Source organism: Macrosteles quadrilineatus, unplaced genomic scaffold (assembly GCF_028750875.1).
Source record: "Macrosteles quadrilineatus isolate MER2022 unplaced genomic scaffold, UCM_ALF_1.0 Scaffold_1__1_contigs__length_201487025, whole genome shotgun sequence".
Classification (NCBI taxonomy): domain Eukaryota; kingdom Metazoa; phylum Arthropoda; class Insecta; order Hemiptera; family Cicadellidae; genus Macrosteles; species Macrosteles quadrilineatus.
In genome coordinates, this window is record NW_026542594.1 from 11,809,778 (window position 1) to 11,822,508 (window position 12,731).

General features: G+C 37.4%; 1 protein-coding gene across 1 annotated transcript; it reads left to right on the top strand.

Moving 5' to 3' along the window:
- The first annotated feature begins 6,886 nt into the window (after nucleotides 1-6,886).
- LOC128994535 (uncharacterized protein K02A2.6-like) lies at nucleotides 6,887-10,171 on the top strand. The gene has a single exon (XM_054419154.1). The coding sequence runs from the start codon at nucleotides 6,887-6,889 to the stop codon at nucleotides 10,169-10,171; it is 3,285 nt and encodes a 1,094-aa protein (XP_054275129.1).
- The last annotated feature ends 2,560 nt before the right edge of the window (nucleotides 10,172-12,731 follow it).

Consider the following 12,731-nt stretch of genomic DNA (forward strand, 5'->3'; position numbering starts at 1 on the left):
TGTTTATGACGATTAGATTAAGGTATCTGCACTCCTAAAATTTTATGGAAGGGAGGAAAACAGGTCCGCGACGTAGGAAGTGGCGAAGGAAGTAGTCAAGGCGGGCTGTCCGGAGTGTGGGAACTGTTTATGACGATTAGATTAAGGTATCTGTAATCCTAAAATGCTATTGGAAGGGAAGGAAACAGGTCCGCGACGTAGGAAGTGGTGAAGGAAGTAGTAAAGGCGAGCTGTTCAGGGTGTGGAATCATCTGTGGATGCATCTGCGAACGCCACCTAGTTTAATACTAGAGAACCCGCGCGGCTCAATGAGCTGCATAGTATGAAACATAGCGCCGAACAAATCGTTAAGCTCATATTCGAGTAATTCTAGTTACATCTTAGAGTTACACTTGTTAGAAACTAATTATAAATATCTGTATTTGCGTCGTCAAGGTTCGCCTACATTATTTCTGCTCTCAGTTTTATACTGATAACTTCTAATAAATGCTAAACGATCTGCTTCAGTTCGAGTTAACATGTCGCAACAAGGTTATCACAGCATTGAGAATAAAAATTTTAAAAAACTGTTGCCTCACTGATAACCTGTGTTAAGTAATTTAAGTTGGGCCATTTTATTTCTTTGAATTGAGGCATCCCCTTGATCAAACGAATTTTCTCCGTAGAGAATCCTGAAAAGTGGGGTGATGGTGATATCAACCCTTTCATGTGCTCCATTTTTTACCCACAAACTCTGGGTTACCAACTGGACAGCCATAATCTGCTTTGAATAGGCTAAAGTAACAACACCATTGAAAGTTGCTTAAACGACCCATTTGCGTTTTTTTTTTTCAATTGAGGTAGAGTGAGTAATTCTAAAGTTTACAATAAAGACATAAGGTCCACCAAGATTTGGTATAATCTAACTTGAATTTATCACAGTCAAGGCATTATTATGGTTTCGTAAATGTTTGAAATATCTCGATCTGTTAGTGTCAGAAGTAAAACATTTCTTGTATGCATTAATTTGATCTGACATTAAGCAAGTTAACTTTACCACCAAGACAACACTATGTGCTTCGTATGGTTTTCACTTCTAAAGTAAGTTGCATAGCAGAACTTGCATATATCTTACCAAGTAAATGTGTATCTGGATGAGTATCTGTTAGAGCAGGCCTATTCTACTCTCCTCATACAGATAAGATATTTTATTATTAATCGTCTCCTGCTACCGTTATAAATATTTCTTATTTGAACTTGGGGCATTTCTGTTCTTCCAACAAAACTGACTAACCTTTTACTAACCTTTTAACTTCGTCTTAATCTACTGAATATTACAATAGCTATTTACATTACAAGTGTAGTAGGAGAGTTTTTACATCACGCAGGTGAATGTCTCTGTCTTAATCTGATATAGAAGCTTGAAATATATTTTACCTAACCCGCCATGTTAAACTTCCCTATCCCAAGCGTGATGTATATAACTTCGTTACTTCTCGAGTGATGTAAAGTTGAAAAAAACTCACTCGGTGATGTAATGAAACCCATTTATAGCTATTTACATTACAAGTGTAGTAAGAGCGTTTTTACATCACGCAGGTGAATGTTGTGCAACGAGCGAATGCGAGTTGCATAATTCACCTAAGTGATGTAAACACGCTCTTGCGTAACGTGTAACGTACAAGATTTTACCTGACCCGAAAATATACAGGGGGTTACGTTCAATATTTTGTATTATCCATTTCACTCATCTTCTAACAGTAAGGTTCTTTTACAAACAAAAGCTAGGTTAGGAAAATTCTTAAATCAACACAATAAAATTCAAGCACACAGCTGATTTCTACCGTTAAACGTCGAGGTATATTTTTTACCTAACCCGCCATGTTAAACTTCCCTATCCCAAGCGTGATGTATACAACTTCATCACGAGTGATGTAAAGTTGAAAAACATATAAAACATATTTTATATGAAAAACATATTTCGGGTTAGCTGGAGCGGAACCCGAAAGGTTTTTTGAGGTAAGAATATGTCTATACGTTAATCGAGGATGTGAGCTATCATCCTGCCAAATTTCAGCCTGATCCGACAAGTAGTTAGTGCGTGATTGAGCTTCAAACGAACAAACAAACACACAAACTTTCACATTTATAATATTTAGAATGATTAAAGAAAAGAATAGTATTCATATTTAAAAGGAATTACAGAATTTAGTTAGCTGTTTCAACTAAACTGGTTGGTTCTATGATATTCAATACCATTAAAAATTAAAAGATTTACCCACAGGGCAGCACTATTCTTATTTATTTTTTTATTTTATGACAACAGTTAATTTGAATTAAGCAGCAACAAAAAGCTGTGATACACAATGAAAATTGCAAAGTAGTATTGTTTACATTTACGTATGCATTTTTATTTTAATTAATAATTTTCGGTATTGTGCGAATGTTTGAAAATTTACTTTCTTCTATTATTTACTTTCTTCTAGGTACAGTGGTAGAACATTATGTCTATTTTAGATTTGTTATAATAAACGCAAAGCATGAGTATAACTGCAATAAGCATTGTATTCGTATACGCCAGCCCCGTACGAAGGACGGGTACTCTGCTAGTTTGTTCATGTAATTTTAGTTAAAAGTGATGATACTATCGGAGTGACGGTTTGAGGCGGTGTCAAGTTGTCGGCTGCATCGACGCTAAACCGCCACCTCTCACGCTCGCGTCTAGGTGTCACCCAGACAAGGTGTCACCTCCTCTCTTTGGAGGTGACGACTAGACGCCTTCGTACATGACAACCTGTCACCTCGCACGCTTGCGCCTAGTTGTCACTCCGACTACCTGTCACCTCATTCAAACGGTAACGGGTAGTCGGGAACGATGCGCGACAACGTGTCACCTCAAAACCTGTCTTAAAAGGTGACGGTTGGTCGCGGTGTCTGGTTGTCGAGGTGACACGTAGTCGCTGTCCCGTTTCGTTACGGTAATCGTGTCACCTCGGGTCGCCGGAATTTAACCCCCCTGGAATTTTACCCCCTGGGCAAAGCTGTCGTCACTATGACGTAGTAACCTGAGTGGCCAAAAGTTTGTTCGCGGCCGGAATTTTACCCCCGCGGATTTCGAAGTCTAATGAAAATAGTCAGAGCGTGATTAATTCAATTAGCGATAAAAACCGGAATTTTAACCCCTGTCCATATAACTAGTGTTTAGACAACTGAAATGTACGGGCCGGATTTTTACCCCCCGGAATTTTACCCCCGGATTTTTACCCCCCGGAATTTTACCCCCTGGCCGATTTTAGAAATGGAATGATTGGTTTTCTTATTTCTGTTTTTAGTTAATTGTAAACATTTCATTATTTAGTGGCCTATCTTTATTTATTTATTTTGTAATCTCAACTAAGTCAAACGAATTCGCTGTTTAATTTTGATGTTCGGGATTTGCCTTTGGGGCAAAATGTTGGGTAATAAGTATGTAAATAAGTAATAGGCCATGTTAATAAGTATGAAAAACAATGTATTTAGTTTCAGTTGTACAACAACCTTCTTGTTTCTTCAGGCACAAACCATGTGATGATAAAGGTGGTCGAAATACATGTTGTGAAATGTAGTTGTAGACATCCGGTATGCCTACAATGTATTCGACCAATTGTTGTGTTGACTACTGCAAGGAATCTCATCAAAAGTACTTGGAAAGAGTGCTCAGTAAGTTATGTTAATCCCCTCGCGCGTTACTGCGAAATCCCAATGCCCTTTAGTTTAAAGAATCTCTTTTCACAACAGGTCATTCCAGTCATGTAGAGTCTTTTGAGAAACATTCATTGTGTACATAATATGCGTATTGTACAGATAGACCTTTACACAGTTTTTTTTTACCTGTCAACCTTTTTTATTATTTCTTCAAATTATGAAATCCTAACTTATAAAAAAATCAATATTATATTTTGTACCTAGTGCATACTCAATGCTAGTGCCGAACAGGAAGTTTTGCCGGCTCGAGTTAGTTTTTAAATTCGAGACGAAGTTGAGAACTTAACGATCGAGAGCTGCAGCTCCATTTTGGTCCGTGGCTGCTTTTAGTGGTTTCGTCACGACACCTCTTCAAAATCGCGTTCCTTAAACTAAACATGTCCGCTAAGTTTTTAGTTTTTTCACACGAATGGACGGTCTTATGATCGATCACTCTCTCCTCAAGATTGTTCGGGTTTAGTAGCACTGCAGTTCCCTTGCACTTATAAGAATGGCACACGAGTCTCCAACGCGACTGAGCTCTTCGCTCTTTCAGTCTATAAAAATGACCTCTTCTGTCAGAGTATAAAACAGCTTTTGTCTTCCCGGAAACCTCAAAAACACCATTATCTTCCTCCATGATTAAAACTCTCGCACTTCACGACTAATTGTAATATTACGCTATACAGTTATGATACAAAAAATAACACTGGTAAAAACACTTTAAATAGATATGATTCAAAAAAGTAACTACGACGTTACACTAAATTAGATAAATTAAATAGATGAAGCCTAAAATAATGCAAAATAGAGAACCACTTCGCACAGCATCAAGAACGCAACTGACTTAGGGCGTAAACGACAGCCCTTTAAGTAGCCTGGAATTCCTAATTCCTGGTATTCCTACGTAGGGGCAGTGTGGTGCGCCAGCCATAGACCAATCCAACAGATGAGGACAGAGGGCGTAGCTACGATTCATAGGTGTACCTTGCAGAATTTGAATTAGAAAGTAAAAAAAAAAAAATACTTAGAAGAAATTAATAAGTGTGTTGTCGGTTGTTGTATTGGGCTTATCCCAATTCAGCGCGGTAGTCATAAATCTGGCACAACCGACTGCCCAACGCCGTGCGGTAGCACAGAAAACATACTACGTTTTCTGTGGCGGTAGTCACTTTCTAGTTTTCTTATAAAACCCCTCGTTCACCAAGGAATGTAACAATATTTAAAAACCCAAAACATCATTTTTATGCTTTTAAAGTATCATTTTTCAATTTTCCACCATTCTGTTTCTACAAGGGCTAGGGAGCTTAAATTTTCCCTAAATTTAAAACCTACTTCATAAATTGTGTACAGTTTCAACATGTTCGGTGCATAATGGGTAATTAATGTAAAATCGAATGTTTAAACCTCTTCGTGGGACACTGTAGGCCTTATTAACAATGCGAGTTACGTTGTAGGTAGCGTGCAGAGCCGCTGACTAACACCCTACCCCTGATGATGCAATTTCTCCCGCTTTACATTCTACATGATTCTACATAATTAGGCGAATATTTTTGGCAATGCTAGAAAATAGTGACTCATATACTCATTTGGAAATAGCTGAAGTCTTATGACAATAGTTGCAGGAATTATAAAACATCACTAAACAACATAAGAGATGGTCTCTATATAATTTCAACCCCTCCCATTGAACAAGTTTGATGCCATTGATTATAACAAAAGCGAATGGCGTACATCCGTGACTAATGATGTTTTCAATTTTAATTTTGAATTTATATACTAATTGGGAACATTAAAACCCGCCGTTTTAATATTTCCCGCCGTTGGTAGCGGTGTCCTGCTATTTTCCACCAGTGCCTTTTGCTACCAGTAGGTTCAGTTCCCGGAATGTGACTCAACCATTGTTGCACTCATAATTAATTTGTTGTATATCAAATAAATTTTCATAACTGTAATATATGTTTATATTAATTGTACAAGAAGCAGCATTTGATTTTATAATGTTGGTTGCATTCCAGATGTTAAAGACTTTTGTTTTGTTCTGATTGTTAATTTTGTAAATAACAATAATAATTGAGTTGTGATTGAAATGAATAATAAATTGAATACACTAGATTTTATCTTGTTCTTATAAAATATTACAATGGCGCAGTCAAATTAAACGGACCTCGTTCCGAGTGATAGTAAGTCTAGTAAAAGTAAAGTTTTTTTTTTTATACCAGATTCTGAAGAAGATAAATCTAAACTTCAAAAAAAAAGGGAGGTAAACTTAAAGCCTAAGATGTTAGGAATAGGTAAGATTGGTGAATTTAACCCACAAGATGAGTCCATTGAATCATATGCAATGAGGCTTAAGCATTATTTCAAAGCTAATGAGATTGATGACGATACCAAAGTTTCTGTTTTAATAACTGTTGTAGGCCCAAAAGTTTTAACAATTTTGTCTGATTTAGTTTCACCTGCAGCTGTAGATAGCAAAAGTTATGAAGAGTTAGTTAAAGTGCTTGAGAACTATTTTTCTCCAAAGAAATTGGTGGTAGCTGAGAGATACACTTTTTATTCTCGTGTGCAAAAACCTAGTGAGAGTATTTCAGAGTTTGTTGTAGCGATTAAACATTTAGCTAGTTCATGTAAATTTGGCACATTCTTAAAAGAGGCTCTTAGAGACAAGCTTATTTCAGGGATAAGTAATGAGGTCATAAGGCAAAAATTATTGTCTGAGGATCAAGAATTTGAAGAAGCTTGTAGTTTGGCACTCAGATTAGAGCAGGCTGAAAAACAGACAAGTTTGTTCAATCCAAAACAGGAAATTTGTCATTTAAATTCCAAGCCCAATTCTTCACATGTGAATCAAAATATGCAGACTGGGAGTCATTTCAATTCAGCTATTGGTACTGGTATGACTAATATTAATGCTAAATTTAAGTGTTACAGATGTTGTTCAGTTGAACATAGGGCCAATGAATGTCCATATGCAAATTATAAGTGCAATGGGTGCAACATGGTTGGGCATCTACTAAAAGCTTGCCGAAACCAAAGTAAAGTTGCAAAATTTGGAAGGAAGGACTAGTCAGGTGCTATTAGAGTCCATCAAATCTCCGAAGATGATGTCAATGAGCTTAGCTCAAGCTGCAATGAAGTTTCAAATAATGTGTGTTTGTACAACTTTGGATTAAACACAGGTATGGCAGCTTACAAGGTAAGGCTAACTATAGAGAAGGTTCTGGTGGAGATGGAAATTGACAGCGGGTCAGCTGTATCAGTTTGTCCTTCAGACGTTTTTAATGAACATTTTTCTCATATCGAATTAAAGCCTGTTTCTATGAAATTGCGAACTTACACAGGTGGTGACGTGCCTGTTCTAGGTCAAGCTGAGGTTAGAGTTTTATATAAAAACCAGAACCTAGTGTTACCACTATTGATTGTTGAGGTTTGTCGTAAAGACCAGCCTATTTTGCTTGGAAGGAACTGGTTAGCAAAATTAAAGTTGGATTGGCATGCTGTATTTTCAAGATCGTATGATACTACTGGTACTAAATCTAAGTCTACAGTGAATGTTACCACATGTGAATTGAAGCAATCTAATTGTGAAGTTGTGTTGCCTAATGGCAAATTTGAGGCTGAAGTAGAGGCGTTAAAGAAAAAATACAATGCAGTGTTTCAAGGGGGGCCAGGAGAAATAAAAGGTGTTAAGGCTCAAGTCACTCTCAAGGACAATGTTGTTCCTAAGTTTTGCAAATTTAGGCCTGTGCCTTACTCGTTAAGGGAAAAAGTAGAACAAGAATTAGATCGGTGGGTTGAGGATGGTATAGCGTACAGAGTTTCTAGTTCAGAATGGGCTACTCCGTTAGTTACAGTGCCCAAGACTAATGGTGTCCGATTGTGCGCAGACTTCAAAGTAACATTGAATCCGGTGTTACAGACGGAACATTATCCATTACCTCAACCTGAGGATATATTTGCTTCTCTGTCTGGTTGTACATATTTTTCAGTTGTGGATCTCACTAATGCTTATCAACAATTAGCTGTTGCGGAGGATTCACAACCTCTGTTGACGTTAACAACTCACAAGGGACTATTTCGACTAAGACGTCTGCCATTTGGACTTTCTTCAGCTCCAGCTATATTTCAAGCTGTGGTCGATCAAATTATAAACGGATTACCAGGTACTGTAGCCTATTTAGATAATGTTTTGGTCGGCGGCTCAACAAGAGAGGAAGCCTTTTATAGATTGGAGAAATTGTTACAGCGTCTTATGGAATTTGGAGTACAAGTTAATGGGAGTAAATGCAAGTTCTTACAGCCTGAAGTGGAATATTTAGGCTACGTCATTTCAGCATCAGGAGTCAGTCCACAACAAGGTATTGTTGAAGCTATTCAAAAAGATCCCGAACCTACTAGTAAAGACGAGCTAAGGGCTTATGTTGGTTTAATAAACTATTATGGAAAATTTATTCAAAACTTGTCTGCTGAAATTCATTGTTTTTATGAACTGTTAAAGAAAGATGTTCCATGGAAATGGACCGAGCAATGTTCTCAAACATTCAAAGAAAGTAAATCTTGGGTTCTGTGTTCTGATGTTTTAGTACACTATGATGTCTTGAAACCTTTAGTGCTCACTTGTGATGCTAGTCCTAAAGGAGTTTCTGCCATTTTGTCCCATATCATAAACGGAGAAGAAAGACCTATAGCGTTTGCATCAAAAACACTGAGTGCCAGTGAGAAGAACTATTCACAGCTCCACAAGGAGGCGTTGGCACTGATCTTTGGAGTGAAGAAATTCCATAAATACATTTATGGGCGTACCAATTGTATTTTACAAAGTGATCATCAGCCACTAGCAGCTATTTTTGGATCAAAACGAGGGGTGCCTAGTTTAGCTGCTGCTCGCCTACAACGATGGGCCCTGATTTTGTCTGCCTACAATTTTGAGGTAAAATATCGGAAGGGTTCCAGTTTGCCTCACGCTGATGCGTTGTCACGCTTACCACTACCCGAGAATGAAACTTTGGAGTTGGATGAAAATTATATATCTCATGTGGAATCTTGTGTAAGAGAAATGAACTTTTTCAATTCGGGGAGTGACGATTCTCCAATCACTTCTTTAGAGATAGGACAATTGACTGATAAAGACCCACTGTTGTCTAAAGTTCGGGATTTTGTGTTGTATGGGTGGCGTGAAATTGTAGACCCAATGTTAATTCCATTTCAGAGAAGGAGAGATGAATTGTCAGTGGATAAAAATTGCATTTTATGGGGCAGTAGAGTAGTCATACCTAAGAAATTGCAAGGTAAAGTCATCCAGATATTGCATGAACAACATCCTGGAATTACTCGAATGAAATTGTTGGCACGCAGCCACGTGTGGTGGCCTGGGATCGAAAAAGTAATTGAGGATGCTGTGTCATCTTGTTTGATTTGTCAAAGTACAAGAAATGCTGCTTCAAAAGTTCCATTGCAGCAATGGCCGTTAACTTCCGAGAGATGGCGCCGAATTCATATCGATTTTGCTGAAGATCCAACCACCAGACAGCAAATGTTGATTGTAGTGGATAGTTTTTCAAAGTGGATGGAAGTATTTTTAATGGGTTCTATTTCCACGGGGAAGACCATTGAGAAACTTCGTACACTATTTTCTGCTTATGGTTTACCTGAGGAGTTGGTGTGTGACAACGGCACGTCTTTTACCAGTCTAGAATTCAGGGAGTTTCTTAGAAAAAATGGTGTGAAACTAACATTTTCTCCACCATATCGCCCTGCCTCCAATGGAGCAGCCGAGCGTTCTGTTCAAGAAGTTAAGAAAAGTTTGTTAAGACAAGTTTTGGGTGAAAAATCATCTCAGCAGACATCACTGCAGTATAAATTGGATAACTTTCTTTTCGCATATCGTAATACTCCATCGTCAGTAACCGGTGTGAGCCCGGCTGAACTGTTCTTACGTTGGAAACCTCGAACAAAATTGACTATGTTAAAACCTAATCTACTAGACGAGTCAAGGAAGAAGCAGGAAATGCAGAAACGAGCCTCAGATAGGCATAGAGGTGCGTGTAGATTTTTTAATGAAAATCAGAAGGTGTTGGTTAAAACAGTCAGACAGGAGAAGGTTAGTTGGGTTCCAGGTCGTATATTACAGTGTAAAAGTCCAGTTACTTATTTGGTTAGTGTTCTTGGCAAAACAAGAGTTTGCCATGCAGACCATCTTAGGCCAACTGAGGTAGAGGAGGACGAAATCATTGTGCGGAAAGAGGAAGTTGGAAGGACTATTGAGGCACATCAACAAGAATTCAATAGAGGTTTGCCTATTCTTCAGGAGTCTACATCACCATCAATATCAAGACATGATGCTTCACCTTATTTGCCTAGATTGAAGTCTGGTGTTGGGAATCCACGGGGTGTACAATACAGTCCATCTACAGTTTTGAGGAGATCACAGAGGACTGTGAACAAGCCGGAGAAATTGGATCTATAAAGTTGGAGAAGCCAAAGAGTCAGAAGAAATTTTAAAGTTTTAAAGTATTATGAGCCAAGCAAATTTTAAGTGTTGGCGAGTGTAATATATGTTTATATTAATTGTACAAGAAGCAGCATTTGATTTTATAATGTTGGTTGCATTCCAGATGTTAAAGACTTTTGTTTTGTTCTGATTGTTAATTTTGTAAATAACAATAATAATTGAGTTGTGATTGAAATGAATAATAAATTGAATACACTAGATTTTATCTTGTTCTTATAAAATATTACAATAACTCGAGTTACAACTGTGAAAAGTTAAAATTAATTTTACCATCTTGTTCGGTTAATAAAGACACTCATTTTGAATCCTAACTTCACATAACCGTAAGCTAAAAAGTAGAGGCCTATCTATATGGTGCATCATTCTAAAAGATTTAATCCCATTAAAGTACTTGAAATATTACCTTAAAAACTGCAGTTTCAGTGTTAGTGTTTAGCGTCTGCGAATATGCAGGGTGAACAGCTTAAATGTGCCACCATTGCCATCTAAAATTTTTAGTGAGTTCAACAAGTGTATTATATTTTGAGAAAACGGTACCCAAGAACCGAGCCATGGCTCGGTATAGTTTATTTTGATTGTAAAAGCAAGATAAAGGAAACTCACGATTTATTTAGAACTAATTTTGGCTTTTATTATTTAAATTTCATCGGACTTTCAATTTATATTACGATGGAAATGTTAACCTGGCAACCCACAGCACATTTATTTATTAGTGTGGGCTGGTGTGTATAATTCGCTAGACTGGCCTGTTAAAATTTAAATAACTTTTGAAAACTGTTAATGTGTACCTTAGGATACAAAAATTACTTGTTGCCATTTTTTTCATTATTAAATACAGCCCCAATCCAAGATGGCTACCAAACGTCGCAAAAACGTGACTGTAAATTAAGATATAAGGGTTATTAGCGAATTTCCCAATTTTTACAATTTCTTTCCAAACCATTTTGTAGAGCTTAAAAAACAAATGATTTAGTATATTGAAGCGTTGTCTTGCGCCTAATGGTTACGGAGAAAATTCAAAAAAAAATTTAAATTTCTATGTTATTCTTATGGAGAATAAGTCAACTTTGTTAATGTGCTTGTTTATGGACATATTTTGATCGGATTTGGAAAATACTTTCATTTCTTACTAAACTATTAACATTTTACAAAGAAAAACACTTTTACCCTCCCTGTTGCAGCAAACCTAAGTACTCGTTAAACTAATTCTATTTAAATAGGAAATAAATTTGATATTTTTATGGAGGCATTTTAGTGTAAATCGAATCAGGTTAATGGAAATTCGCTTAGTCTGCAGGTTTGCTGTGGCGGGGGTATTTTTATAAGTTTTCTTTAAAATGATAATTATATATATATTTTGTGTTTAGGCATTGTAGGAACAAAACCAGTTGTAAGATAATTTTTTTAACTTTTGTGAGTATAACGGCCACTGGTATTTGTGCTAATTCGTGTGAAAAATACCAAAAATTTTACAGAACGGCGAAACGTTTTTATGGAACGACAGTTTAAAAATGAAAGCTGGCTATGGTATTTATTGATACTACAGACTAATTGTGTAATAGATTACTATGAACAATAGTATTCTCGGAAGTTTAAATATTTAATAACAAAACTTACATCGCATACTTAACATATTATAAGATACAGATATTAAATCTCTAAATGTATAAACTAAACAGTCATTGTTTTCACCATCAAAATATGTTGCTCGTTCTAATGGGATGTTGTTACACTCAGCACATCCACACAATTCAGTGCAACACATCTTTTCCCCAAGCAAGAACAATATGCCGACTTGCCCACCATACACGGGCGAGCATGTTCCCAGCACTCTATCCTACTATGCCACCGAGGCCGATGTCGGCAAACTGTATCGTTCCGGTAATGGTGTTCCCTCAGCCTCAGTCAATCTGAAGCCTCCAAATGACACTGTTGGTAAAATTAATCCTGAAATAAAAATTCAGCCGCCGGTACGAAGGTCTCAGACCCCACACACGTGCGAGCATGTTCACCGCCAACACCGTCACGAACATGCTCGGTGATTTCTAGCTGCTATAATGAACATATTCAGTAGGCTACTTTCTTCCTTCACCTTAATTACCTTAACGCAAACAGATATTGTCTTTGTCACATTTGATGACTTGAACGTCTTCAGTTTTACTTTACTTATACGAATATGATATTTAATAGGTAAAGTCACAACAGTTGCATTAACGTTTGAACCTTAAAGCTCATCGCACACTACAGCCAAACGCGCCGCGCCGCCCCGCACCGTCCTATGGAAACTTCCGCTGTGAGGTCGCACATACTGGCCGCCGTCACCGCCGTCCCTCACCGGCAGTGCCTGTAGATCTGTGCAGTCGTGTGTCTCGTTTATGTGATGTCAAGTGTAATTTTTTTGTTATTTTTCAAGATGAGCAGCTTTGAGGACGATGATATGTTTTTATTTTGCCTGCTGGAATCAGAAGAGGAGGAAAAGAGGCAAAACACAAATTTTTACAGGAATGAGTGATTG

Coding starts and splice junctions, on each gene's coding strand:
- LOC128994535 (XM_054419154.1), top strand. CDS start 6,887: ATGGCAGCTTACAAGGTAAGGCTAACTATAGAGAAGGTTCTGGTGGAG.